Here is a 25,781-nt window from a genome sequence, read left to right as displayed (position 1 = left end):
TGGAAGATGGGGAACAATTTCTGGCTGTAACAGGCTGCTTCTTATTTGAGGTATTTTAGGTGTTGGAGGCAATTTCCTCGAACTCCAGGAGCAGCAATTACTGTTTTACATATGGTTGCATTGTTTGAACTTTTAACAGGGAGCAAGACAGACAAAGGCAACAAGCATATGGTCTGTAAGGAAGAGAAATAAAGAAACCTACACTGCTAACTGACGCAGCAGTAAATCTGCACAGTTAGTGCCTTTGCTGTTTGAATTCAAGTATTGCTGGACATCGGAGTGTGCCTTGGAAAACTTAAACAGTGAAATTCACAACTGATCTCAGAGGAACCTATTTGGGAGAGGTTACAATACAGAAACAGATATGTAAATAGCTTTAAGTATAGCCTTACTGTAAACCTACAATATTGAGTAGAGTGGATTCTTTCTTGATTATATGTTTTTAGTGGGATCTGTCTCTTGATTAAATGTTAAAAATATAAGCCATAAGTATTAAGTTAGCCTGGAGCAGTGTTTTGTAGCTATTTTCTGGGTCTATAGATTGGAAGGAGCAAAATGGTTTTTAGTAGAGTGATATGCTCTTCTTGTCAGATGTGGGAGATTCAGTAGAGTTTAAGGGTTACTGAGGATTATATCTGCAATAAATGTCATTGATTACGAATCCTGTCAAATCAAATTGATCGGTTGGAGAGACAGTTAGAGGCAATGAGGAACTTACAAGCGCTAGAGGATGTGATGGCAGTTACAGGAAGGGAGAAAGCTGCAGATACAGTCAGGTCGATGGGTTAACTCCAGGAAAGCTGAGAGAGGTAAGGCAGATAGTGCAGGAATCTTCTGTGGCTATCCCCATTTCAAACAAGTATGCTGTTTTGGAAAATGAGGAGGGTGATGGACTTTCAGGGGAATGTAGCACAAACAGCCAAGTTTCTGGTATCAAGACTGGCTCTAATGTAATGAGGGGTATATCGGGTTCCAAGTGATCGATTGTGTTAGGGGATTCTCTAATCAAGGGAACAGACAGACGTTTCTGTGGCCAGCAGCAAAAAATCAGAATGGTGTGTTGCTTCCCTGGTGCCAGGATCAAAGATGTCTTAGAGCGGGCGCAGAATGTTCTCAAAAAGGAGAGGGACCAGCAGGGAGTCATTGTACACATTGGTACCAATGACCTAGGAAGGGAAAAGGATGAGATTCTGAAGGGAGAATATAGAAAAAGGTGGGCAAGGATGAAGAGAGGTCCTCGAGGGTAGTAATATCTGGATTGCCCTCAGTGCTACAAGCTAGTGAGGGCAGGAATAGGAGGATAGAGCATATGAATACATGGCTGAGGAACTGGTCTATGGGAGAAGGATTCACATTTTTGAATAATTGGAATCTCTTCTGGGGTAGAAGTGATGTTGACAAGAAGGATGGATTGCACCGGAGTTAAAAGTGGATTAACGTACTGGCAGGGAGATTTGCTAGAGCTGCTTGGGAGGATTTGAGCGAGTAAAGAGTGGGGAGGGACTCAGGGAGATGGTGACTAAAGAGATCAACCTGAGACTAGGCAGAAACAAAGCAGAGAACAAAGTAGGACTGTTGAATTAAACTGCATTTATTTAAATGCAAGAGGCGTAACAGGGAAGGCAGACGAATTCAGGGCATGGTTAGGAACATGGGACTGGGATATCATAGCAATTGCAGAAATGTTGCTCCGGGATGGACAGTTAAATGTTCCAGGATACATATGCTCGAGGAAGGATAGAAAGGGAGGCAAGAGAGGAGGGGGAGTGCCACTTTTAATAAGGAATAGCATTACAGCTGTGCTTAGGGAGGACATTCCCAGAAATACATACATGGAAGTTATTTGGACGGAACTGAGAAATAAAAAAGGGATGATCACCTTATTGGGATTGCATTATGGACTGCCTAATAGCCAGCAGGAAATGGAGAAACAAATTCTATCTCTGTGGAGTTTGCACATTCTCCCAGTGTCTGCGTGGGTTTTCTCCAGGTGCTCCAGTTTCCTCCCACAGTCCAAGTTTGTGCAGGTCAGGTGAATTGACCATGGTAAATTGCCCATAGTGTTAGTTGCATTAGTCAGAGGTGGGTTACTCTTCAGAAGGTCGGTGTGCACTGGTTGGGCCAAATGTCTTGTTTCCACACTAGGAAATCTAATCTAATCAAATTTGTAAGGAGATTTCAGTTACCTCTAATAACAATAGGGTAGTTATGGTAGGGGCTTTTAACTGTCAAATATAGACTGCGACTGCCATAGTGTTAAGAATTTAGATGGATGTACCTACTAGAGAAGGTGCAAAACATGATTTACTCTTGAGAAATAAGGCAGGGCAGGTGAGTGAGGTGTCAATGGGGAAAATCTTTGGGTGAAGCGACCATAATTCTATTTGTTTTAAAATAGTGATGGAAAAGGATAGACTGGCTCTAAAAGTTGAAGTTCTAAATTGGAGAAAGGCCAATCTTGATGGTATTAGGTAAGAACTTTCAAAAGTTGATTGGGTGCAAATGTTCGCAGGTTAAGGCACGGCTGAAAAACGGAAGCCTTCAAAAATGAGATAACAAGAGTACAAAGACAGTATATCCCTGTTAGGGTGAAAGGTAAAGCTGGTAGGTGTATGGAATGCCAGGTGATGAGAGAAATTGTGGGTTTAGTTAAGAAAAAGAAGGGAGCATATGTCAGGTATAGACAGGAGAGATCAAGTGAATCCTTAGAAGCGTATAAAGGCAGGAGTATACTTAAGAGGGAAATCAGGAGGGCAAAAAGGGGACATGAGATATCTTTGGCAAATTGGGTTAAGGAGAATCCAAAGGGTTTTTACAAATACATTAAGGACAAAAGGGTAACTAGGGAACAAATACGGTCCCTCAAAGATCAGCAAGGCAGCCTAGTATGGAGTCGCAGGAGATCAGGGGAGATACTAAATGAGTATTTTGCATCAGTGTTTACTGTAGAAAAGGACATGGGAAATAAATAGTGACATCTTGAAAAATGTTCATATTATAAACGCAAAAAGATGGATAAATCCCCAGGACCTGATCATGTGTACCCTAGAACTCTGTAGGAAGCTAGGGAAGTGATTGCAGGGCCCCTTGCTGAGATATTTGCATCATCGATAGTCACAGGTGAGGTGCCAGAACACTGGAGGTTGGCTAATGTGGTACCATTATTTAAGAAAGTTGGTAAAGAAAAGCCAGGGAACTATAGACCGGTGAGCCTGATGTGGGCAAGTTGTTGGAGGAAATCCTGAGGGACAGGATTTAGACATATTTGGAAAGACAAAGACTGAATAGGGATAGTCAACATGTCTTTGTGCATGGGAAATCATGTCTCACGAACTTGATTGAGTTTTTTGAAAAAGTAAAAAAAGAGAATTGATGAGGGCAGAGTGGTGGACGTGATCTATATGGACTTCAGTAAGGCGTTCGACAAGGTTCCCCATGGGAGACTGGTTAGCAAGATTTGATCTAATGGAATACAGGGAGAACTAGCCATTTGGATACAAAACAGAGCGTGGTGATGAAGGATTGTTTTTCAGATGGGAGGACTGCGATCAGTGGAATGCCACAAGGATCAGTGCTGGGTCCACCACTTTTCGTCATTTATATAAATGGTTTGGATTATGAACATCGGAGATATAGTTAGTAAGTTTGCAGATGACACCAAAATTGGAGGTGTAGTGAACAGCGAAGATTACCTCAGATTACAACAGGATCTTCATCAGATGGGCCAATGGGCTGAGGTATGGCAGATGAGTTTAATTTAGGTGTGCAAGGTGTTGCATTTTGGGAAAGCAATTCTTAGCAGACTTACACACTTAATGGTCCTAGGGAGTGTTGATGAAGAAAGAGACCTTGGAGTGCAGGTTCATAGCTTCTTGAAAGGGTGGTGGGCGTTTGGAACGCGTTGCCAGCAGAGGTGGAAGAGGCAGGCACGGTAGATTCATTTAAGATGCGTCTGGACAGATGCATGAGTAGGTGGGGAGAAGAGGGATACAGATACTTAGGAATTGACCAACAGGTTTAGACAATACATTTGGATCGGCTCAGGCTTGGAGGGCCGAAGGGCCTGTTCCTGGGCTGTAAATTTTCTTTGTTTTTCTTTCTTTCTAGAGTTTCAGGTAGATAGGATAGTGAAGACAGCGTTTGGTATGCTTACCTTTATTGGTCAGAGTATTGAGTATAGGAGATGGGAGGTCATGTTGTGACTGAACAGGACATTGGTTAGGCCTTAATATTGGTTAGGTTTGGAATATTGCGTGCAATTCTGGTCTCCTTCCTATGGGAAGGATGTTGTGAAACTTGAAAGGGTTCAGAAAAGATTTACAAGGATGTTGGCCAGGCTGAGAGGATTTGAGCTATAGGGAAAGGCTGAATAGGCCGGAACTGTTTTCCTTGGAGCGTCAAAGGCTGAGGAGTGACCTTATAGCGGTTTATAAAATCATGAGGGGTATAGATAGGATAAATAGACAAGGTATTTTCCCTAATGTGGCAGAGTCCACAACTAGAGAGCAGAGGTTTAGGATGAGAGGGGAAAGATATAAACAGGACCTAAGGGGTAGCCTTTTCCACACAGAGGATGGTGTGTGTATGGAATGAGTTGCCAGTGGAAGTGTGGAGGCTGATACAAGTGCAACATTTAAAAGGCATCTGAATGGATATATGAATAGGAAGGGCTTATATGAGCCAGGTGCTGGCAAACAGGACTACATTAGGTTGGGATATCTGATCTCTATGGACCATGCTGTTTCCATGCGGTACATCTCTATGACTGCAAGTCAAACAACCAACAACTTTACTTTCTTTTAACTTTGATCCCCTTCAGTAGATTCTTATATTTACTAAAGTTTAGTGTGCATTCCTTACAAATGGTAGTGAAAGAGTTACATTTTGAAAAATTTAAGTTTTATAATCATTGACAATGACCTCTTAAAGCACAACTTAAAAAACTTGAGTTTTCACTTCGCCAATGAATGATCCATCTCCTTTGGTCATCTTGAGAGAAAATTTTGTCACCTGAATTTAATTTAACAACAAACAACAATTGACTGTTCATATTTATTGCATTTGAAATTTGTGCATGTATGTCTTTGCATAAATTTTCATTCCAAATTGTGTATCCTAATTTTCCAGTATATATTACTTAGCATGAAAAAAAACTTAAAACTGGATTCCTAATGCAATATATATTTATTTGCTTATTTTCTAAGCAAAGAAAGTACTGTTTAATGTTCACATTCTTCAGTTTAGTTCTTACCTATGGCTTTGGTATAATGTCTTGCCCCAAGTAGCAACTCTGGTGCTCGATACCAGAATGTTACTACTACTGGATCCAAGTCTGCTAAAGGCTTCAGAGGTGAATTAAACAATCGAGCAAAACCCATATCCGCTGTGTGAAAGGTATACAATGTTAAACAGTTAGATTGAGCAAAGGTGTAACAACAAAACTTATTTATTTAATGGTGTTCCCTCCTTAGCCTTAGCCTTTCCATTCGTCTCTCCAATTACACCAGAATACAGGACTCCAGCAAAGTTGCTCCATACCAGAATTCTGTCAGTTATTGTCCAAGAGCAATATAGACAACAATGCAAAGGCAACTGCCTCAATATTTCTCTCTCCCTGTTCTCAAAATCCTGTTTCCTCAGAGATTCACAAATTGAAGGTAAAAGCCTACAAACATTTGTTCATCTCACTTGTTGGGCTCCACCCTAATTGGTTTATGTTTTTGCTTTGCAGTCAGAAATTACTCAATCAGAAAGAAAGGAAGTAGACACAGACTGAAGGAAGCCTTCCAGTTTCAAATACAAAGAATCAGCCAGCAAAAATAGTTTGGACAATAAAATGAGGAATTACAAATATATAGAAACAGGTAGAAAAACAAGTAATTGGAAAGGGAACATATGAATACAGCTGGTCAGGTGTGGATTCAGAGCAGGAGTACAGATTGAGATAGCCATAAAAACAGGCAGCACAATTCTGAGAAATATTTAGTCTTATCACACGGGTGCTCTATATGGAAAATGAGATATTCATTATACATTCTAAGAACATTCCAAGGAAGCATGGTTGCTTAACTATTTTGAAATATATTGCTTACGAGTATGTAAACAGTTTTACAAGCCCAGCAAGTCAACGATATGTGTTTGTTTGTAAATTTATAGCTGGAGTGTGTCAGGGTCATTTGCAGCAGATGTAATAAGGGATTTGAACACACAGCGGCCCAAAGAAAATGCAACAGGAATTGCCACTGGCATCCAGCAACTATGAACATCAATGGAAATAAAGGTCAATTCATAAGTAATTGCAGTATCAGTGACACACAGCACAGAAGAGACTCTTCAATCCATTGAGACTGCACCAATCTATTTCAACTAATCCAACTTTCTAGGATTTGCCCCATAGCTTTGAACGTTATGACATTTCAAGTGCTCATCTGTATACTTAAATGTTGAGGGTTCCCACCTCGACTGCCCTCCCAAGTAGTTTGTTCCAGATTCTCACCACTCTCTAGGTGGAAGAAAATCTTTCCTCAAAACCCCTTTGAATGTCCTGCTCTCCACCCAGTGTGCCTCCTTTTTATGAACTCTTCAACTGAAGGGAACAGCTGCTTCCTAGCCCACCCATCCATGTCCCTCAATTTTATACACCTCAATCAGATCCTCTAATTTCAGCTTTCTCTGTTCTAAAGAAAACAACTCAAGCCTATCTAGCCGCTTTCCATAGCTAAACTGCTCCATCACAGGCAACATCCTGGAGAATCGCCTCTTGTGCAATCACATCTTTCCTATAAGGCAACCAGAACTGCACAAAGTACATTAGCAGTGGCCAAACTGAAAGCTTCAATTGTCCTTTCATACTGTCACCACCTATGTCTACAGGCTCTGTCACACACTTCCTTGCTTAAAACTTGCTGTTGAGGCAACTACACAATGCACAGAATGTCCACTTGCTGAACTGCTGAGTGATGAGCAGATTCAATTGCACTAGGATGGCTAGAATGTTAGAATCCATATGAGTGGCAGCATTCTCTTCTTGAATCAACCAGCTAGGAAAAAGGCAAAGATTTAGGGTGATATCTAGCATTTTCTTGAGAAGACTTTCTCAGCATCTTACCTAAACTGGTACCCTTTAAGATTCTATGGTGGATTACCCACATTAGGGTCAAGGTCATTTAGGTCTCCAGGAGTAATGTGATCAATGGCCCTTCTTGTTTCAGTTGATGGATATAGGCAGGATGTTTCTTCCTTTAGTAGCCAGCAGGACCAAAGAAGCTATGCATCTCTCCTGCCTTAGGCCAGCGCAATTCCTCTATTATTCAGATTAAAATATCATCAGGAGTGATGTCTTCTTGGTAACGCAATGTCCAATAATACAATTGTCAAGAAAAGTTGGCACTTATCTGGTTTGACTTTCAAGTTAAACAGAGACAAACTGGTTAACACAACATCAAAATCTTGCATGGGTCTCCTTGAATGTTAAGCTAAAGATGTGTACGTCATCCAGATGCACAAGGATGGACTGGAAATTAAGCTTTATTTATCAAAAGCATAACAGTGACAGGAGTGTTATAAAGTCCATCTTGCACTTTTGCACTTGTAAACCTCTCCTTTACCTGTTCAGAATAATATTTTTTAAATATCTTGTTCAGTGAAGGGTAGCCAGTCATAGCCATGGTCAAAATCGAAATTGCAAAACTACTTTATGTCTTTGAGAACATGCAGTTCTTTCTCAGTCCCAATTCAAGGGTAAGTATCTTCATTACACTTTGCGCTGAATGCCCAGTAATCGATATTCAGTTTTCCATCTTTGTTATGAGGACTATGCAGTTTGCATTCTTGATGATTCCTCAGTCTGAGAACTTTTGCAGGTCATCCCAGACTTAGTATCACCAGCAAATTTGCTAATGTTATTACTAATACCGTCTTCTACATCATTAACACATATTGTAAAACGCTGCGGTCCCAGCACTGATCCCTGCGGTACCCCACTGGTCACTGCCTGCCATTCCGAAATGGAGCCGTTTATCACTACTCTTTGTTTCCTATCTGCCAACCAATGTTCAATCCAAGTTAGTACTTTGCCCCCAATACCATGCACCCTAATTTTGCTCACTAACCTCCTATGTGGGAGTTTATCAAAAGCTTTCTGAAAGTCTAGTTACACTACATTTACTGGATCTCCCTTGTCCATCTTACATCCTCAAAAACTTCCAGATTAGTCAAGCATGATTTCCCCTTCATAAATCCATGCTGACTCTGACCTATCCTGTTACTACTATCCAGATGTGCCGTAATTTCATCCTTTATAATAGACTCCAGCATCTTACCCACCACTGAGGTCAGACTAACTGGTCTATAATTTCCTGCTTTCTCTCTCTCACCTTTTTTTTCCTTTGATGACCTGAACAAAATATTTAAAAGACAGAATTCTGAACAAGTATAAAGGGAGCTTTACAAATGCAAAAGTGCAGTTTGGACTTTATAACACCCCTGCCTAACACCTTCTGGAGTTAGACAAAGTAGGAATTCTGCTAAACAGGACAATTTAGCAAGGCCTTGTGTTGACTATTTGGAGATAGCTGGTAGGAGACTTCAAAAACAGTGGTAGTGCCTGCAGGTAAAAGACCTTGCTACTCGAACAATTCCAGGCTCCTATTCAGAATGTACAGTGTGTGTGAAGCAATGCTAGAGATTTAGGTGCCCCATCTACTGACCTCTACATGCTGCTCACAGCAGTCACCATACATGTTTTCCAAGGACAGCCATTTATCTCAATACATTTGAACCAACATTTGAACCACAGAAAACCAAAACTATGAAAAGTGTGACACTGGACAGACAGGCAGTGCTCGTTGAAGCCAGGATAGAGAATATCCGATCCCTACGAAACAGAGATTCTGTCAGGGAAAGAGATATTTATCAGCTCGCACTCCTCAGTGAGATGCTCATGGAAAAACTGGTTAGTAACAGTTGACATCTTTGCACATTACAGCTAGATAACATACTACAACCTTGCCAAATTTGAAGCTCACTGTACAGCAAGTCCCTGTTGCTCTACATGAGGGCAGATATTAGAGGTAGTTTCTTCACTCAGATTAGTAGAGGCATGGAATGGCTTGCCTGCAACAGTAGCAGACTCACCGATTTTAAGGGCGTCTAAATGGGCGTTGGGCATACATATGGATAATAATGGAACGGTGTAGGTTAGATGGGCATCAGATAATTTTCACAGGTCAGCACAACATCGAGGGCCTAAGGGCCTGTACTGCGCTGTAACGTTCTATGTTCTATAAGACTTAGCTCCTTCATGAGGAATCACTGTCCTTACCTGGCTTTCGGTGGGACGCCCAATTAGCCTAACATCGCGTGAGAAGGGAAAGCCACTGCCCAGGATGAGGTCTCTGCTGATGGCATTGTTGGCAGTGCTTGTTGAGAGCATATAATTCCAGCATCTGTTTGACACCCCTTGGACAAGATCAGCATGATGTTTACCATGGAGATAGAACAGCAAGACTGGATCCATGCTTGCTATGCAACAATCTTTTCTGCCTGCCTCATCAGCCTGAAGTTTACATCGGTTTATGCTGATTGTCAACTCCCTGATCGTTGCCTCTTTCCTGATTTTAATAGTACAATCTTTACCTATGATCTGTATGATATAATTAAGTGGAACGATTAAGGCGTGTCAAAATTAGGCATCCCAACTCCATCTGTACATTCCCACTCCTCACTAGTTCTTGCTTGGCAGTGCTTCAGTGATTGACCCTGATCAATCTGAAGGAGGGATGCAGCAAGATGACATGATTGAACAGGTTTTAAGAAGATTTGGAGCTCATGTTGAGGTTCTGGATGCAGGTTTACTTGCTGATCTGGAAGGTTCGATTTCGCCACCATATTAGGTAACATCAGTGAGCCTCCAGATGAAGCATTAGTGGTATGGCCCACTTTCTATTTGTGTGTTTAGGTTTCCTTGGGTTGGTGATGTCATTTCTGGTGGTGATGTCATTTTCTGTTCTTTTTCTCAGAGGGTGGTAAATGGGACCCAAGTCAATGTGTACGCGAACAGCTGTACTTCCTTCACGAATGCCTCAGGAAACGGGTACTACCTAAATACAAACCTCCCCTTAACACCCCATGAGCCAAAGGAATAGCAGAGCAGAACGGCTGCAGAATGCTTAGAGAAATGATTAATGATGCCCACAACAGACTCTGTAAATACAGCCAGGAAATTTCACACTAAAAACTTTTACTCACTAATGCAACAGCCCATGAATAGACAGACAGTACAACAAGCCATAGACACGAGACAGCAACAAACACAGAAAATGAAAGAAACTAGACCTGCAGGAAAAAACTAGACAAACCTACACAAAATAACACCACAGACAACACCGAAGCACGGATTTAAAAAATGATCTGACCGGCCCTGAACAGTCACTCAAAAAGCCGTCTTAGTGAGAAGATTAAATTACAACTTCCAGGATGCAGAGAAGAAAGACTTCTTAGCAGCATTAGAAATACCACTGAAAGACAACTCTCAGAAGAAACCCAGCAAGCCATCAGACAGTCATACCAACATCGAGCAGGAAAAAAGAAGGAAACACACTCAATACACAAGGAAAGAAAGCACTGGAAGGACTACCTGTATACAAAGGACACTTAACAGTCATTTTAAATCAAAGAGACTACATTGAGAAAGTGAGCGCAGTGCTTGCAGATACTAACACTTACTAACAAGTGGCGATAGACCCAACCCCACAACTAGAGAACCGAATCACAGCCCCACTCAAAAAAACTTCAGAAATCTGGAGAAATAAGACCGATTTCCAAAAAATGAAACCAACGGATCCAACACACCACTCTAAGGATTAACAAAAATTCACAAACCAGGAGCCCCCCTCAAACCCTAGAACACCAACTTCCACATTGGTCAAAGAGCTACACCAAAGACTAAAACACTTAGTAGAAGACTCATGCCATTCCATCCACTCCAGAATTCCTGAAGACCAAAAAGACAACAAGATAGAAGGGGATGAAATAATAGTCTCCTTTGATGTAACAGCCCTGTTCACATCCATCAACATCAACCTGGCCAAGGAAACACTGACTATACTATTAGAAAAAAAACAAAGATACTTACACCAAACACCACCAACTTCATCAGCAAGGACATTGTCGTCAAGCTAGTGGACCTATGCCTTATTACCCACTTCACCCACAACAAAACCTTCAGATGAACCAACAGAACACCTATGAGATCTCCATTATCAGGGTTCTGAGCAACAACAAACTGCCATTCTTAGATGTCGCAGTAGAGCGAACATCCAATGGAGAACTTCAAACCAGCATCTATAGGAAAACACCACAAACTGACCAAATACTGAACTACAGAAGCAATCATCCCAATATCCACAAATGAAACTGCATTAGAATGTTATTTCAATGAGCCATCACATACTACAGCACAGAGGAACTATGCAGAGCAGAGGAAAATCACCTTAACTGTGTATTCAAAAGAATGGGTACCCAATGAACACAGTCTGCCGATTTGACAGCAACAAAACCAAACAAGCAAACAAAACATGTCCAGAAACCCTAGCCACTCTCCCCTACAAAGACATATCAGAAATGACTGCCAGACTACTCAGATCTCTTGGCATCATGGTAGCCCACACACCCACCAACACACTAAAACAGCAGCTAATGAACTTGAAGGACCCTATACAGACAAGCAAAACTAATGTCATTTACAAAATACCTTGCAAGAACTGTAACAAACACTACATTGGACAATCAGGCAGAAAACTAGCCACCACGATACATGAAAGTCCACTAGCCACAAAAAGACATGACCCACTTTCACTAGTATCTTTACACACAGATGTGGAAGGACACCACTTTGACTGGGTCAACACATCCATCCTAGGACAGGCCAAACAGAGACAAGCACAACAATTCCTAGAAGCATGGCATTGCAACTGGAACAACACATTGACTTGGATCCCATTTACCACCCCCCACCCAAAGAAAAAAAGGAAATGACATCACCACAGGAAATGACATTGCAAGCCCAAGGAAACCTAAACACCAGCTCCAGGGATATGGAAATTGGGGCCTCTCCTTTAGCTTGTTTGTAACCTTGCCAGTTCCTCAAAAGATCACCCACTGTTTTTAAATGGACTTTCCTATACAGATGTTCCTCACAAATATCACTGACAGAGGTCCCTGAATGCCATAACCAGTATTATGGCAATCCTCAATCCAATCTTAAAACACTGGATCACAGGGTATTTCCATTCTTCCCCAAATCTGTCTGGCTTCTTACTCATCATGAACTAGAATATCGAATGAGGAATACTGCTTGCCGCCTTCGTATCATCAAGGAAATGTACATGGCTAGTTCTGATAAAGAGTTACTGATATCCAAATTTTTTTCTTTTTCACTCTCTGGGTAAAAAAGCAGGACTATGGACCATTATTTCAAACAATTGATGCAGAAATATGAAATAGTCTCCATATTTCCTTTGGGATTCCATGTTGTCTGGTTTAAAATTACCTTTTGCCAATTTAAATGCATTTCTTTTCTACTGTGCTGTAGTAACTTAATCATAGATCATTTAGATTCCTTATGGAGTTGTCTTTTGACAAGATGCAGACTTCAGCTTCTTAATGTTCTGGAGTAGTTATCCTCCCTTTTTTAACCTGCAATTAATCAGCTTAGTTGCCCTTTTTTTGCACCAGCACGTAACACTTCATTTTTGGGTTGTGGTGATCAAAGTTGAATACGGCATTTCATAAACTTTATGAAATCAATTCCTCACTTTATCAAAACACCACTTCATAATTTACTGACACTTGTTGTATAGTCTAATTCCATTCATAATTTTGGATTTGTCAAGCATATTGCAATGTGGATTTAAATCCTGCTTTTTTTCTTCTTTTTGAAGATCTCTTTCATGCTCTCTGGATTTTAACACTATCACCAAATTTCTCAAGCTTCCATTTGACTGCACACATTGAGCTTGAGTTCAGAAAGCAAGAGTGAAAGAACTCAGCTCTGTTGGGTTAAGCACAATAATGTGTCTCAATTTTTTTTTAGATTAGATTACTTACAGTGTGGAAACAGGCCGTTCGGCCCAACAAGTCCACACCAACCCTCCGAAGAGCAACCCACCCAGACCCATTCCTGTTCATTTACCCCTTCACCTAACACTACAGGCAATTTAGCATGGCCAATTCACCTAACCTGCACATTTTTGGACTGTGGGAGAAAACCAGAGTACCCGAAGGGAGAATGTGCAAACTCCACCGACAGTTGCCTGAGGTGGGAATTGAACCCGGGACTCTGGTGCTGTGAGGCAGCAGTGCTAAACACTGTGCCACCATGCCGCCCTTTTTTTAAAATCAATTAATCTCTAGCAAGAGTTTAGTCTTGTGAATGAAACTCATTTCATCCTGTAGGGGTGAAATCCTACAGCTAGAACCAGTGCACTCTTGGTCAAACAACAACTCAAACATTATGTGCCTCGACTTTATCTAATCGGCCCATATTTTGGTTTCAAAGAGCAAGTATCTGATAGATGGATGCATATTGAAATATGTGGTTAGAACTCATTGTATGAAGATGTAAATTTCACTCTGCCTTAAAGACTTGGCAATTTAGATATTCCCACTCACCAGTGATCATCCAAGTCAGCAACAGTCATTAGCTACAATCAAACCTTACCAATCAGCATTCTTTCCTATTCTGGATGTGACCGTTAATCAAAGTCAGGAAGTTCCATAACTTAGATGCCACTTAATTGACGTCCGGGACAGGAAAGAATGCAAATGCATTGGATTTTCCCATGGAGCTACCTATAAAGAGCAGCTGATTTTGGCTGATCCTTGTCTAGACAAACAATGGTAGTTCTTTACACAGGAAGCGAATAAAGCAACAAAAAAAATTAAAATATCCTGCAATTTTCTAACTAAAGTCTTTTTTGACTAGAACATTCAGAACATCTATTTGTGCTTTTAGACTATAATACAAACTTCCAGACTAGCTTCCATAATCAGTCCAGTATTTGTACAAAATAAAAATTACAGCATACTATACCAATTTTGACTCTCCCTCGTTCTGGTCCTTCACCCATGACTAAAATGTTTGCAGGTTTCTAGAACAATAAAAACAAAGATCATTTAGGATTAATTTCCAGATTACTTTGAAATAATTCATGCTCCTCAAAGCAAGATCAACAAAGTCATATTAAAAATATAAATCATTTCATAAATACAAATTATAAAAGGCATATAATTACAACATTGCCTAAATACTCAAAAATAGTCCACTTCTAGTGATAACAAAGTGTGACTTTGGGAAATGGCACAAACTGCTATTTGAGTTTCACCTTTCCTTCACCTACGATCCCAAGCAAAAAATCTGCTCCCAGAACAGCCATTCAGTGTTACAAAGTTCCAAGGTGTTCCTGGAGCCAGGCAACAGACAATACCAAAGTCACAGACAAAGAATGCTGTTCACGTGAGCTAGCTCCAAATCAGTTCCACCTACAAGTTTGTGAGAAACGATCTTCCCTGCATAAAGCCACGCTGCCTATCACTAATAATCATCTTTTCCCAAATGTGAATTTATTCTATCCCTGAGAATCTTCTTCAATAATTTCCTAACTACTGACTCACCAGCCTGTAATTTCCTGGATTATCCACGTTGTCCTTCGGAAACGAAGGAACAACATTGGTTATTCTCTAGTCGCAGTGGAGTTCTCAGAAGACTGAAGAGGGTAGAAAGATTTCGTACAAGGGCCCAGCAATTTCCTCCCTTGCCTCATTCAGCATTCTGGGATAGATCCCATCAGGTCCTGAGGACCTGTCTATCTCAATGCATTTCAAAACACCCAATCCCCCCTCCTTTTTTATACTGACAACATACCCTTCTCCAGACTCACCATCCACCATGTACTTCTCCTTTGTTTCAATCTTTCCATTGTTAGGTCACAAAAGAGGACTTACAGTGACAATCACATTATGTCCAACACAATTCATGATTCATCAACATACAGGATGCATTGCAGTAACTTGTCAAGCCTCCTTCAACAGCACCTTTCAAACCTGTGAGCTCTACCACCAAGGAGGATTACATGAGAACATCACCACCTGCAAATTTCCATCCGAGCCTCATATCATCCTGACCTGCGATTATATCACAGTTCCTTCACTGATGCTGGGTCAAAAATGTGAAACACCTTTCTTAACAGCATTGTGGGTGTCCCTACACCTCTTAAGACTTGAATGATTCAGGACATCAGCTTACCACCTTCTCTAAATCAATTATGGAAAGGCAATAAATATTTACCTAGCCAGCAATAACCACATTTAAAGCTGAAATCATTCACTGGATATGGGTAATGCATGCTGGGCCAGCATTTATTGCTGATCCCTAGTTGTCCCACAGAGGTGGTGAGCTGCCTTCTTGAACCATTGTAGTCCATCTGCTATAGTACACCCAAACCCCAGAAACAAAATAATAAAAGACCAATTTTTACTCATACCTTTTAAATTTGAAATTTCAAGTTAAGTCAAAAGTGCTTTGATTACTCTAAAATAATCACTTTCATTCAGGTAAATGTGCAAGCATAGAACTTATACATATCTGGACATGCAACATAATCAGTTGAAAGCATGGTTACAGTTTAAAAAACAAACAGTAAATTAGGTTCAAGTATCACTCTCCTCAAATGTAAGAATAGAACCAAAATTAAAACAACGTCACTCAACATACTCAAAATTCAGCTGAAAAGATGAAAATTAGACCATCATAAATAAGTAATAAACTGTATTAAGTGAAGATTATTGCCATGACATGAACTGGACACTATTACAGAAATAAAAAGAGAAATAAATATTCAAAAGTTAATGCATTTTTCACATGAAGTAATCTGAATTTAACTCAAGGATTGGGAGCACAGCCACATTCCTGGCTCAACAAATCCGACTCAGGAAAGAAAGTGTTCAGGAAGTTGAATTGCTTAACTGAGTTACTTATTTGCTTTACATGCCAAATTAGTGCCAGTTCATGACAACCCATTCTTTATCCATTGCCTTTATAGCTACCATGTCAACTTACCTAATATCCAGTAGACCTCAAGACTCAGAGATGGCATAAAGTTTTAAGTATGGATTGCAAATTTCATTACAGTGAAAAACTCATTCATAAAAATACTCATTTATGTCCCTTTAATTAGAGCCTGAGAACACAAAATATTTCATTTAAATGCACAACCTCTGATAACAACAGAATTGGGATCCATAGCCCCACAGTCTATAATCGCTTGCAGTCAATGATATTTTTAGATCAACCTGTTCAGGTGTGTTATGATACACTTCTGAAGCAGGTGTAACCTGAAAAGAGGTCACCTGGTTCACAGGTAGGGATGCTACCACTGTGCCACAAGAGCTCCACGCACTTTTAATTGTCTCTCTTTTGTTAATTTTACCCTGTTCAGAGATGTTATTACACACCTCTGGAGCAGGTGGGACTTGAACATGGGCCTTCAGGTCCAGTGATAGGGATATTACCAATGCTCCACAAGGTGGCCCCCCACTTGCATCTGTCAATCAAACCCTGAAATGTCAGGCATATATCTGGGATAGTGGATGGTTGTTAAATCAATCACGCAACACTTACCTAGTAATGGAAAATCATGAGTTTATATAAACAGACTGTGAAATAGCAAGCAAATACTTAAAAATAAACTTGTCATTTTTTTTCAAAGATGTAAACTGGATTTTTAAAAGCTTCAAAAGCATCTATGGAATTCTTTACCACACAGGGCTTTAGAAGGTGGCATATTCAAGGCTCAGATAGACAGGTTTTTAAATCAACAAGGGAATCAAAGGTTATGGGGAAAAGGCAGAAAAGAAGGTTGAGCATTGTTTGATCAGCCATAACCTCAACGATTGACAAAAAAAGTAATACAGGTTGCATGACCTTCTTCTGCTCCCATGTCTTTGGGCATGGCATCTCCCTTTGATTAGTCCTGTTGATCATTAAAACTCAGATGCAGCTGTTACATCAGTTGATTTTGTCAAATCTGTTTGAAATACCAAAAGTACTTAACCATAATGGATTCATGAACAATTTATGCATACTGTGCCTCCTTTGAATAATTTTCAAGGTAACCGTACCTCCTCAAATGGGCACCTTCCCTTCTCCAGATTCAAATGGGTACCAATGAGTTAAATGGGTGGCTGCCTCTATTATCTACGCAATGCATGAAATGCACCCCACCCCCCACAAAACTATCACTGCTGTGTTTGGGAGGAATCGTTATATTTTTTGACTACTCCCACGGCCGTACCACAACCTAGAGACTCTCAATCACGGCAAAAGTCATAGAAATGAAATCTGTCTTACTTCAACAGTTGAAACTAAGGGAATCAAATCAGCAGAGGAATATTAGAGATTATTTTCTCTTACATGCAATACCCAACACCACTTCAGAAGGGTCACTCAACCTGAAACATTAAATCTGATTTCTCTCCACAGATGATGCCAGACTTACTGAGTTTTTCCAGCAATTTCTGTTTTTGTGTTTGATCAAAGCATCCACAATTCTTGGATTTCAGAAAATCTCTCTCTTGCCTGACAAACAAAAAGATTTGATGGATTTAACTCCAGGTAGTGGCATGTCAGATAGTTTATAGTATCTATACTGTCTTATCGTCTTAGGACAACACAAAGCTTTCTATTATTTTTAAAAATATGGTTGTTACTATCATAAAAATGAAAGTAACATAATGTGCACAAAGGTCCAGAAACAACAAATGCCACAATTAATTAGATAACCTCTTCTTAGCACTGCTGGCTGAGCTATCACTGCTGTTCAGAATACTGGTAAAAGTCCCTTCTCCTCATCTCGTGACATTGAAGCTTCCAAATGGATTAGGTCTGTATTGGCAAAGTGGAAGTAATTCTCTCTCATTGAAGTACAGTCCTATTTATAATGCAGCATCATTCCATGCTACATGAAATCGTTGGCTCAGATTGTATGCTGGAGTATGCATTGATACTATATACAGCCTTGGTGAGAAGTCCACTGGAGTACTGCATTTTTGTTCTTCTTATCTACAGAAAGACATTACCTTCGAGGGAATGAAAGAAGGTCCAACAAACTAATTTCTGGAATGGAGAGATTGTTCCATGAGGACAGACTGAATTGTTTGGGCCTAAATCCTTGGAAGTTTAGAAGAATGAGGGGCATGATCTCATTCAAACTTACAAAATTTGTACAGGGATGTACAGGGTAGATATAGCAAGAATGTTTCCCTTGGTGTAGAGGGTGGGAGGTTGACCTGGTGCTGAACTAGGGAGTTTAAGAATAAGGAGCAAGCTACTTATGACTGAGCTGAAGAATAATTTCTTCACTTGGTGGTCAATCTTTGGAATTCTCTGCCTCAGAGCTGTGAAAGCTCAAATCATTCAACATGTTCAAGACAGATATCAATAGATTTCTAAAACATTATAACGCAGCCCGATATAATGCAGGAAATTGGTGTTGAAATAAGTCTCTTCTAGTGGGAATTTATCCAACTAACCTCTGACTCAGTGACAAGACTACTATTAACTAAACCAAGCTGAAACTTGGCCTTTGAAATTTCAGAACACCTTTGACAAGACTACCAAGAAAATATGCGACATAAGATTGAAAGTGAGATTTCAAAGCGAAACTTGAAAATATAGGAAAGAAAATTGAACATTTGGAGATAAGGAAGTGGTGGAAGATGCAGAGAAAGTAATGAAGAATGCTGGGATTCCAATTGGTTCCAGTTTATCTCGATAACCGAAAGACAGAAATTCAATGCAAATTGGTCAAGTTTAAAAACGAGACCAAATTGTGAGGGAAACAATGAATAAAATCAAGTCGATGAAGCACAAGTTTCAAGGCAGTTTGACAAAAAGTATAAAGATGGGCAGAAAATGTGAAATGTAAAAAACTTAACACAGGTAAGTACAAAGCATTATGCATTTAACAGCTACTTGTGGCAACAATCAAAGCAACCAGAGGAATATTGTTAATTGTTAATCATGACAGCAAAGACCAGAGTAACTCTCAATTAAATGTACAGCAATCAGATTGCATCTTAAGTTCTGTATCTAACTCTAATTACCTAGATAGCAGATAAATCGCCAAGTAGGTGGCGCAAAGTGACATGAGACTGATCCCCAGCATCGGACTATTTAATTGCTCTTTAGTTTTGCTGAAGGAAATGGAGAGGTGCAAGTTCAAAACAAATGATAAGGAATGGCTCTTCTTTTTAAAGACAGCAGTAAGGCCAGAGCATAACCTCAAATTGAGCTACATCAGAAAACTATTGGTTTCTGCTAATAAAAAACAAATTTAAATAAGAGGTCAATAATTATTTCTTCATTCATCGAGAAATGGGGGTTGGTGATAGCATAGTGGTAATATCACTAGACTAGTAGTCCAAAACCATAGGCTAATGCTCTGGGCCATGGTTTGAATCCCACCAAGGTAGATGTTAAAATTTCAAATCAATAAAAATGTAGAATTTTTAAAAAAGTTAACCCGATGGCACCATGAAACTACAGTTGATGGTTGGAAAAATCCATTCCATTCACTAATGTTCTTCAGAAAGAAGGAAATCTTCCCTCATTGGTCTGGCCTACGTGACTCTGGACTCTCAGCAATGTGGCTGACTCTACTTCTTTCTTGGCAATTTGGGATGGGTGTATAATGCTTGTCTAACTAGTGGCAATAAATGAACAAAATAAAATTCCACAACATTTACAGCATATTTTCTAGTAAAATAGTGGGAGAAAACAACTGCTCTCTTGAAAGTAAATTGACTGCTGCAAAGTCATAGGGGAACCACAATTTTATGTCCTTATCTGCAGCAAATATATAGTCATCTCACAATCTCAAATTCCAGAGAAAGTAAAGTGAGCAAAGGTATGAGGAAAAACAGTGCAACGTGGTTGATCGATCACCGAAGTGCAGTTTAGAACTTCACTGCAATCATGGGAAAGGGGTGTTGCTAGCGAGTCTCGCAATCATTACCCATGTTGAAATTGCCTTGATGCAGTTGTGATCCATTACCTTGAAAACCAAGGAGTGCACTGGGGCATCTGAAAGGACTGTTAAAAGCCATCACATAGGCCAGACAGGGTTAAAACTATGAATTCCCTTTCTTTAAGGTCCTTCATGAACCCAATCCAGTTGTTAATTGTCAATAAAGGTGGTAATTTCAAACGATTCTTTGCATAATTGAAAAAAATATAATTTCTCTCTGAAACTAGGATAACAAGACACCAAGAAGGTAGTCAGAAACATGGCTCAGCTACAGGTTAAAAACACAGACATGAGAGAAAAAAGGAAAGAATGCCCTGCCCAGATGGAATCACAGCTACTGGAGGAGTTACTGTGCTCAAATAAGGTGCAGGATCCAATAAGCAAGATTGTATAATCATGAATTTGGTAATTTAGAAAAACTCAGTTGCACAAAAATGACCTGAAAATCCAATCATTATTACAGCTCTGAATATTTATTTCATGTGGAAAAAAAGGACATCAACACTTCAAATTGAGATGTTAAATGAAGCTTGGTTTTGCTGGAGCAAATTAAGAACATGTGAAATAACAGCAAGAGTAACTCATTAGACCCTCAAGTCCACCCCACTATTCAATAAAATTAGCACTGATATCCTATCTTAACTCGGGCAGGAAGATTAAAAGGTTAAATGGGAAATTGGCACAGGAGATAATCTAGAGGCTAATGGCTTAATGGCTGATTTGGTCTTCAATGTAAGAGCAACAGGGGCAAAGAAAATGCTGTAACCAAAAGCAGACAAATAGAGGGATCAGAAAGCAAAGACAACGTCCGCAAATTCAATTCACTCGGCCACAGGGAACCAGTGGAGCTAAGCAATGTTGAGGATTGTGGTAATCTTTGGATTAGCTGAAGTTAGTGAAGAATAGAGATGGCAATGTCAGCATTAAGAGGAATTGAAAAAAACACCAATCCTTAAAGTGATGGAAAGCTCTGCATTCAAGTAAAATAACACAAAGTTACAATTCATAGAACAGTCAATCATTTAGCTGTTCTCAAATTAGATACAATACATATAGCACAAAAACAAGCCATTAAGCCCAAGCTAACATCAATGCTGCATTTAGCAATCCTCTGTATTCACTCATCTATCAGTATAACCTCTAATCCTCTCTGCCTCATGTAACTTTGCCTTAAATTCAACAATATTATTTGAGTCAACTACTTTCTGTGGTAGCGTTCTCACCATTAACAATTTAAAAGGAAGAAAAGCAGAACTGAGGAAGGGTCACAGGACCTGAAACTTTATCTTGGATTTCTCTTCGGAGTTGCTGCCAGACCTGTGCCTTTTCAGCAACTCCTGCTTTTGTTTCTGATTTAACTGCATCTGCAATTCTTTGGTTTTTATAATTTTAAAAGACTTGATTAGATCACGCCGCAGCCTTCAACTCCTGACAGAAAAGACAATCAAGTATATTCTTCTTTCCTAGATAATCTTCCAATTCTGGTATCATTTTATTAAATCATTTTTAAATCCTTTTCACTGCCTATATTATTTTCTCGACGGTGGTGACACAATTATTTATAATAACACAAGTTTGATCTAACCAAGATTTGATAGAACTAATCCCACAGAAATCTATTGACAATGACAATCTCAGTATTATGAGACAGCCAGAAACCAAAATCTAACTGCAGCAGGTAGCAGCTTGAGAGTTCAATATATAGTTGATTGGCAAAAGCCAGAGCTTAACAAATCTTGGAAGGAAATATAAGTTGAATGGAGAACAAAAATATGTAAAGCTATTATAGAATCTCAGCATTGTCCACTTTTTACTAACATCATGGAATCCAATTGATTGATCAACTAAATAAAACTAATTCTAATGGGACTACAGCAGTGACAGCACTATATCCTAATAAGAAGTCCATTTGATCATAATGATCAAATGTGTTTCAGATAATATTCAACACTCATGGCTTTAATCTTTCTGATAAATCTAAACTCTAGATAAGAATACAATGAATAGTTTCCATGGAAGAATTCAACTGATCTTATCAGATGCTGATACATCAGCATTTTCTATTTTGTTTCAGATATTCAGCATTCTTTCTATTTAAACCTCTACCAGCACAGGTAGAATGGAATTTGATATGATTGTGGGAAAACAGACATAGGTGTGATTAGTGGTCATGGAGATTCTGCACTAATTATGGTTCAAGACCTTCCAGTATTGCTTTTACGAGTTCAAATCCTGCCTCACTCCCCCATTTGATGTATCTGATAAAGTGACCAATTTTTAAAAAAACATTCACAGGATGTGGATGGCCCCATTCCATATTGTGAACAATAGTACAAATGTATACGTTAAATGCCATGTTTTCTTTTAAAAAAAATCAAAAAGTAGAGGGCTGTGCATACAATTTTTGGAAACTGGATATTCACTTAACTGGATATGTAGTGATTTGTCATTATGAGATTGGATTTGATTAATGTCTAATTATGTTTTATTCCACAATGCTGCATATCTCAGCTGCAGCTATTGCTTATTTTTAGTATGATATCAATAAGGTGGGATTTGAACCTAGGTCCCCAGAACATTATGTGGTCTCTGGGTTAATAGTCCAGTGATTGTACTTAGGCCATTGCCATGATAATAAATAGAATAATAATTAGAAAAGGTGATCCATTGGTTTGAACTGAGGATAAGCAGGGGATAAGTCACATCATAGGAATAGGTGAGCCAACTGTCAAATTTGTAGAATTACAAAAAACATATTTTGTTTTTGAAAGCTGCCACAACCAAGTGACTTCATAAAGAATATTAGAGCAGGAAGGTTATGCTGGAACTGTATAAAACCTTGGTTAGGCCACACTGTAGGAAGGATGTGATCACACTAGAGGGATGCAGTCGAGATTCACCAGGATGTGGCAATTTAACTACCAAGAGAGGCTGGATAAGTGCAGGCTGTTTTCTTTAGTGCAGAAAAGGCCAGGGGAGGACCTGATTGAGATTTGCAAATTTATGAGGGGCATGGACAGGGTAGATAGGAAAGACTTGTTCCCCTCAGTTGAAGGGTGACACAGTGGCACAGTAGTTAGCACTGCTGCCTCACAGCGCTAGAGACCAGGGTTCAGTTCCCGCCTCAGGCGACTGACTGTGTGGAGTTTGCACATTCTCCCCATGTCTGCATGGGTTTCCTCCGGGTGCTCTGGTTTCCTCCCACAGTCCAAAAACGTGCAGGTTAAGTGAATTGGCCATGTTAGGGGCACTTGAAATATCATAACATTCAAGACTATGGGCCAAGTGCTGGTAAGTGGGACTACTGTAGATTTAGAGTAGTTTTTGAAGGTGCAGACTTGATGGACTAAAAAGCCTCTTGAGTGCTGTATGATTTTATGATTCTATTCAATGATTTGTTAATACTTGTCAGGAAAAATATCCTCCATCCATTTCATGATAGCTTGGGCTACAAAGAACTTAATTAGTCCAACATATGGTTCACTCTGTATACCCTCTGAAATGGCTCAGCAAGTTACCGAGTTAAACAAACAGCTACAAACTGGAACAGAAAGCAAAATATCAGATATATCCACTTCAGCAACAATGCAGAGATTGACTCAAGACAAGACTCAGAAATCCAGTTGGTCTCACCACTATCTAAGAACTGGTACCCGAGTCAATACTTATCCTACAGATTAGTCAAGCAATAACCTAATAGTCAGTGCCATTGTCACGTCTTTCAACCAGTATCTCAAAAAACCAAAATTGCTAGAAATGCAGCATGTTAAATATTTCCAACATTTTTATCTTGTTTAACACTCTTGGGTATCTTGTGTTTCACAGGACAGACCAACTGAAGCGAAGCCATAATGACACAGAGCTGGGTAATTGTATCCCTGGGAGTCTTCAATTGCGGCTCCTGATATCATAATGAACAAAACGAAGGAAAGCTCCTGCTGATACAATTCCTTAATTCACAAATTGGTACATTTTCTTATTGAAATCAACTTCCAGAAAGCAACAAGAAGAAATGCCTGCTCATTTGTTAAGAGAATCAACTCTTGAAAGCAATACATCTAATATTGTCCACACATCTGTGTAGTGGTCATTGTAAAAACATTTCTTTTCCATAATAGGAACACCTCCTATTGTACAAGGTGGCACAACTGCAATGTAAAGTGGCCATGATGTGGAGGTGTCTGTGTTACACTGGGGTGGACAAAATTAAAAATCACACCAAGCTTTTGGAGCTAGCTACCTGATGAAGGACCAATGCTTTGAAAGCTTGTACTTCCAAACAAACCTGTTGGACTATAACCTGGTGTTGTTAAAAATCTCAATGTAGAGTGGGATAGTGTTGTGTGAGATAGGCATATGATACATGAAGGCAAACACTATGTTGAATATATATGAACATATTGGCAATAGACTTTGAAAAAGGGCAGACTTACTAAACATTTACTTGGTATCAGTCTTCATAATGGAGCTCAAGCATAAAACAACAGAGATTAAGGAAAACAAAATGGGAAAAACTCTCTTGATTCAATACAAGTCAAAAACATGCTGATTCAGAAATTAAATGTTCTTAAAGATTGACAAGTCTCCAAGACCAGATGTTTTCACTCCAAAAGTCTCAAACAGCCAAGGGTTGCAACTAAATAATAAAAATGAGTGCATCCAAACAAGCATAAGTACCTAAGCTTCTGTACTGTACATACAAAATTTTGAAACCTATACAAAAGAAGTTGATAACTGGAAAGCTTTAATCATCTATTAAAAGTCAAAGAACATTAACAATAGAAGTTAAAAAAAAACAAAGACACAGAGAAATTAGTCATGACTTCGTAACACAATGATACATAATACAATTCATAAATACATAGTACAACACAGACAGTACAGCACTGAAACAGGCCGTTTGGCCCAACATATCTGCATCAAGATGCCATTCTAAACTAATCTCACCCACCTGCACATGTCTGTATTCTTCCATTTGCTTCCTATTCACGCCTCTGGTATCATATTCCAGGTACCTACTAACCTTCTGTGCGAACAAAAACTTGCCTCACATCTCCTTTAAACCTTCCCCTCTCATCTTAAACCTACACCCACTAGTATTTGAGTTTTTCAACTTCAAGCAAAAGACTCTCAAATATCTATACCTCTCATCATTTTATATACTTCTTATCAGGTTGTGTAGTCACATGTGTAATGTTGTTAATTTGAGTTAGAGTTTAGAGACATCAGAAATCAGACCAGAACTTGGCGGTTTCTTGCCTGTAGCCCTCTATTACGCTTAGTCAGGGGTGGTGGTGGGAGCAGTAAGTAAGAGATTAAAACCAAATTTCGCGCATCTTGAAATTGAACTCAACTTACAGACAATAAGAAAGGTTTCATTTCTGCAGTGGCCACTGTATATTATATTCCTCTGGTGTGATTCTTTTTTTGGCAGGCTGGCTATTCACTGAAAGCGGTCAGGCAGTTTGAGGCTGCTGAGCCAAGAAACAGCTCCATGCTCTTTTCTCTCTCTCACTCTTTTCTCTTTCTCTCACAGAGAGTCAGTAGTTAGCACTGCTGCCTCACAGCACCAGGGTCCCAGGTTCGATTTCAGCCTCGGGTGACTGTCTATGTGGAGTTGGCACATTCTCCCCGTGCCTGTGTCGGTTTCCTCCAGGTGCTCCAATTTCCTCCCATAGTCCAAAGATGTGCAGGTCA

At 39.6% G+C, this 25,781-nt stretch overlaps 1 protein-coding gene across 5 annotated transcripts in view; it reads right to left on the bottom strand.

Moving 5' to 3' along the window:
• Positions 1–25,781, bottom strand: part of cdk8 (cyclin dependent kinase 8) — a 143,453-nt gene that overhangs the window by 15,785 nt on the left and 101,887 nt on the right. For 4 of the 5 annotated variants that reach the window (XM_060826745.1, XM_060826747.1, XM_060826748.1 and 1 more), the window contains 2 exons: positions 14,093–14,150; positions 5,252–5,383 (listed from right to left, as the gene is read on the bottom strand). In XM_060826745.1, the coding sequence (XP_060682728.1) occupies positions 5,252–5,383; positions 14,093–14,150 (190 nt within the window). Of the gene's footprint in view, positions 1–5,251; positions 5,384–14,092; positions 14,151–17,555; positions 17,575–25,781 lie in introns of those variants that run through there. The other variant, XM_060826750.1, reaches the window with a different exon arrangement.

The sequence above is a fragment of the Hemiscyllium ocellatum genome, chromosome 6, assembly GCF_020745735.1.
Source record: "Hemiscyllium ocellatum isolate sHemOce1 chromosome 6, sHemOce1.pat.X.cur, whole genome shotgun sequence".
Lineage (NCBI taxonomy): Eukaryota > Metazoa > Chordata > Chondrichthyes > Orectolobiformes > Hemiscylliidae > Hemiscyllium > Hemiscyllium ocellatum.
Note: the sequence above shows the minus strand (reverse complement) of the source record. Positions and strands in the feature narration are given on the sequence as shown.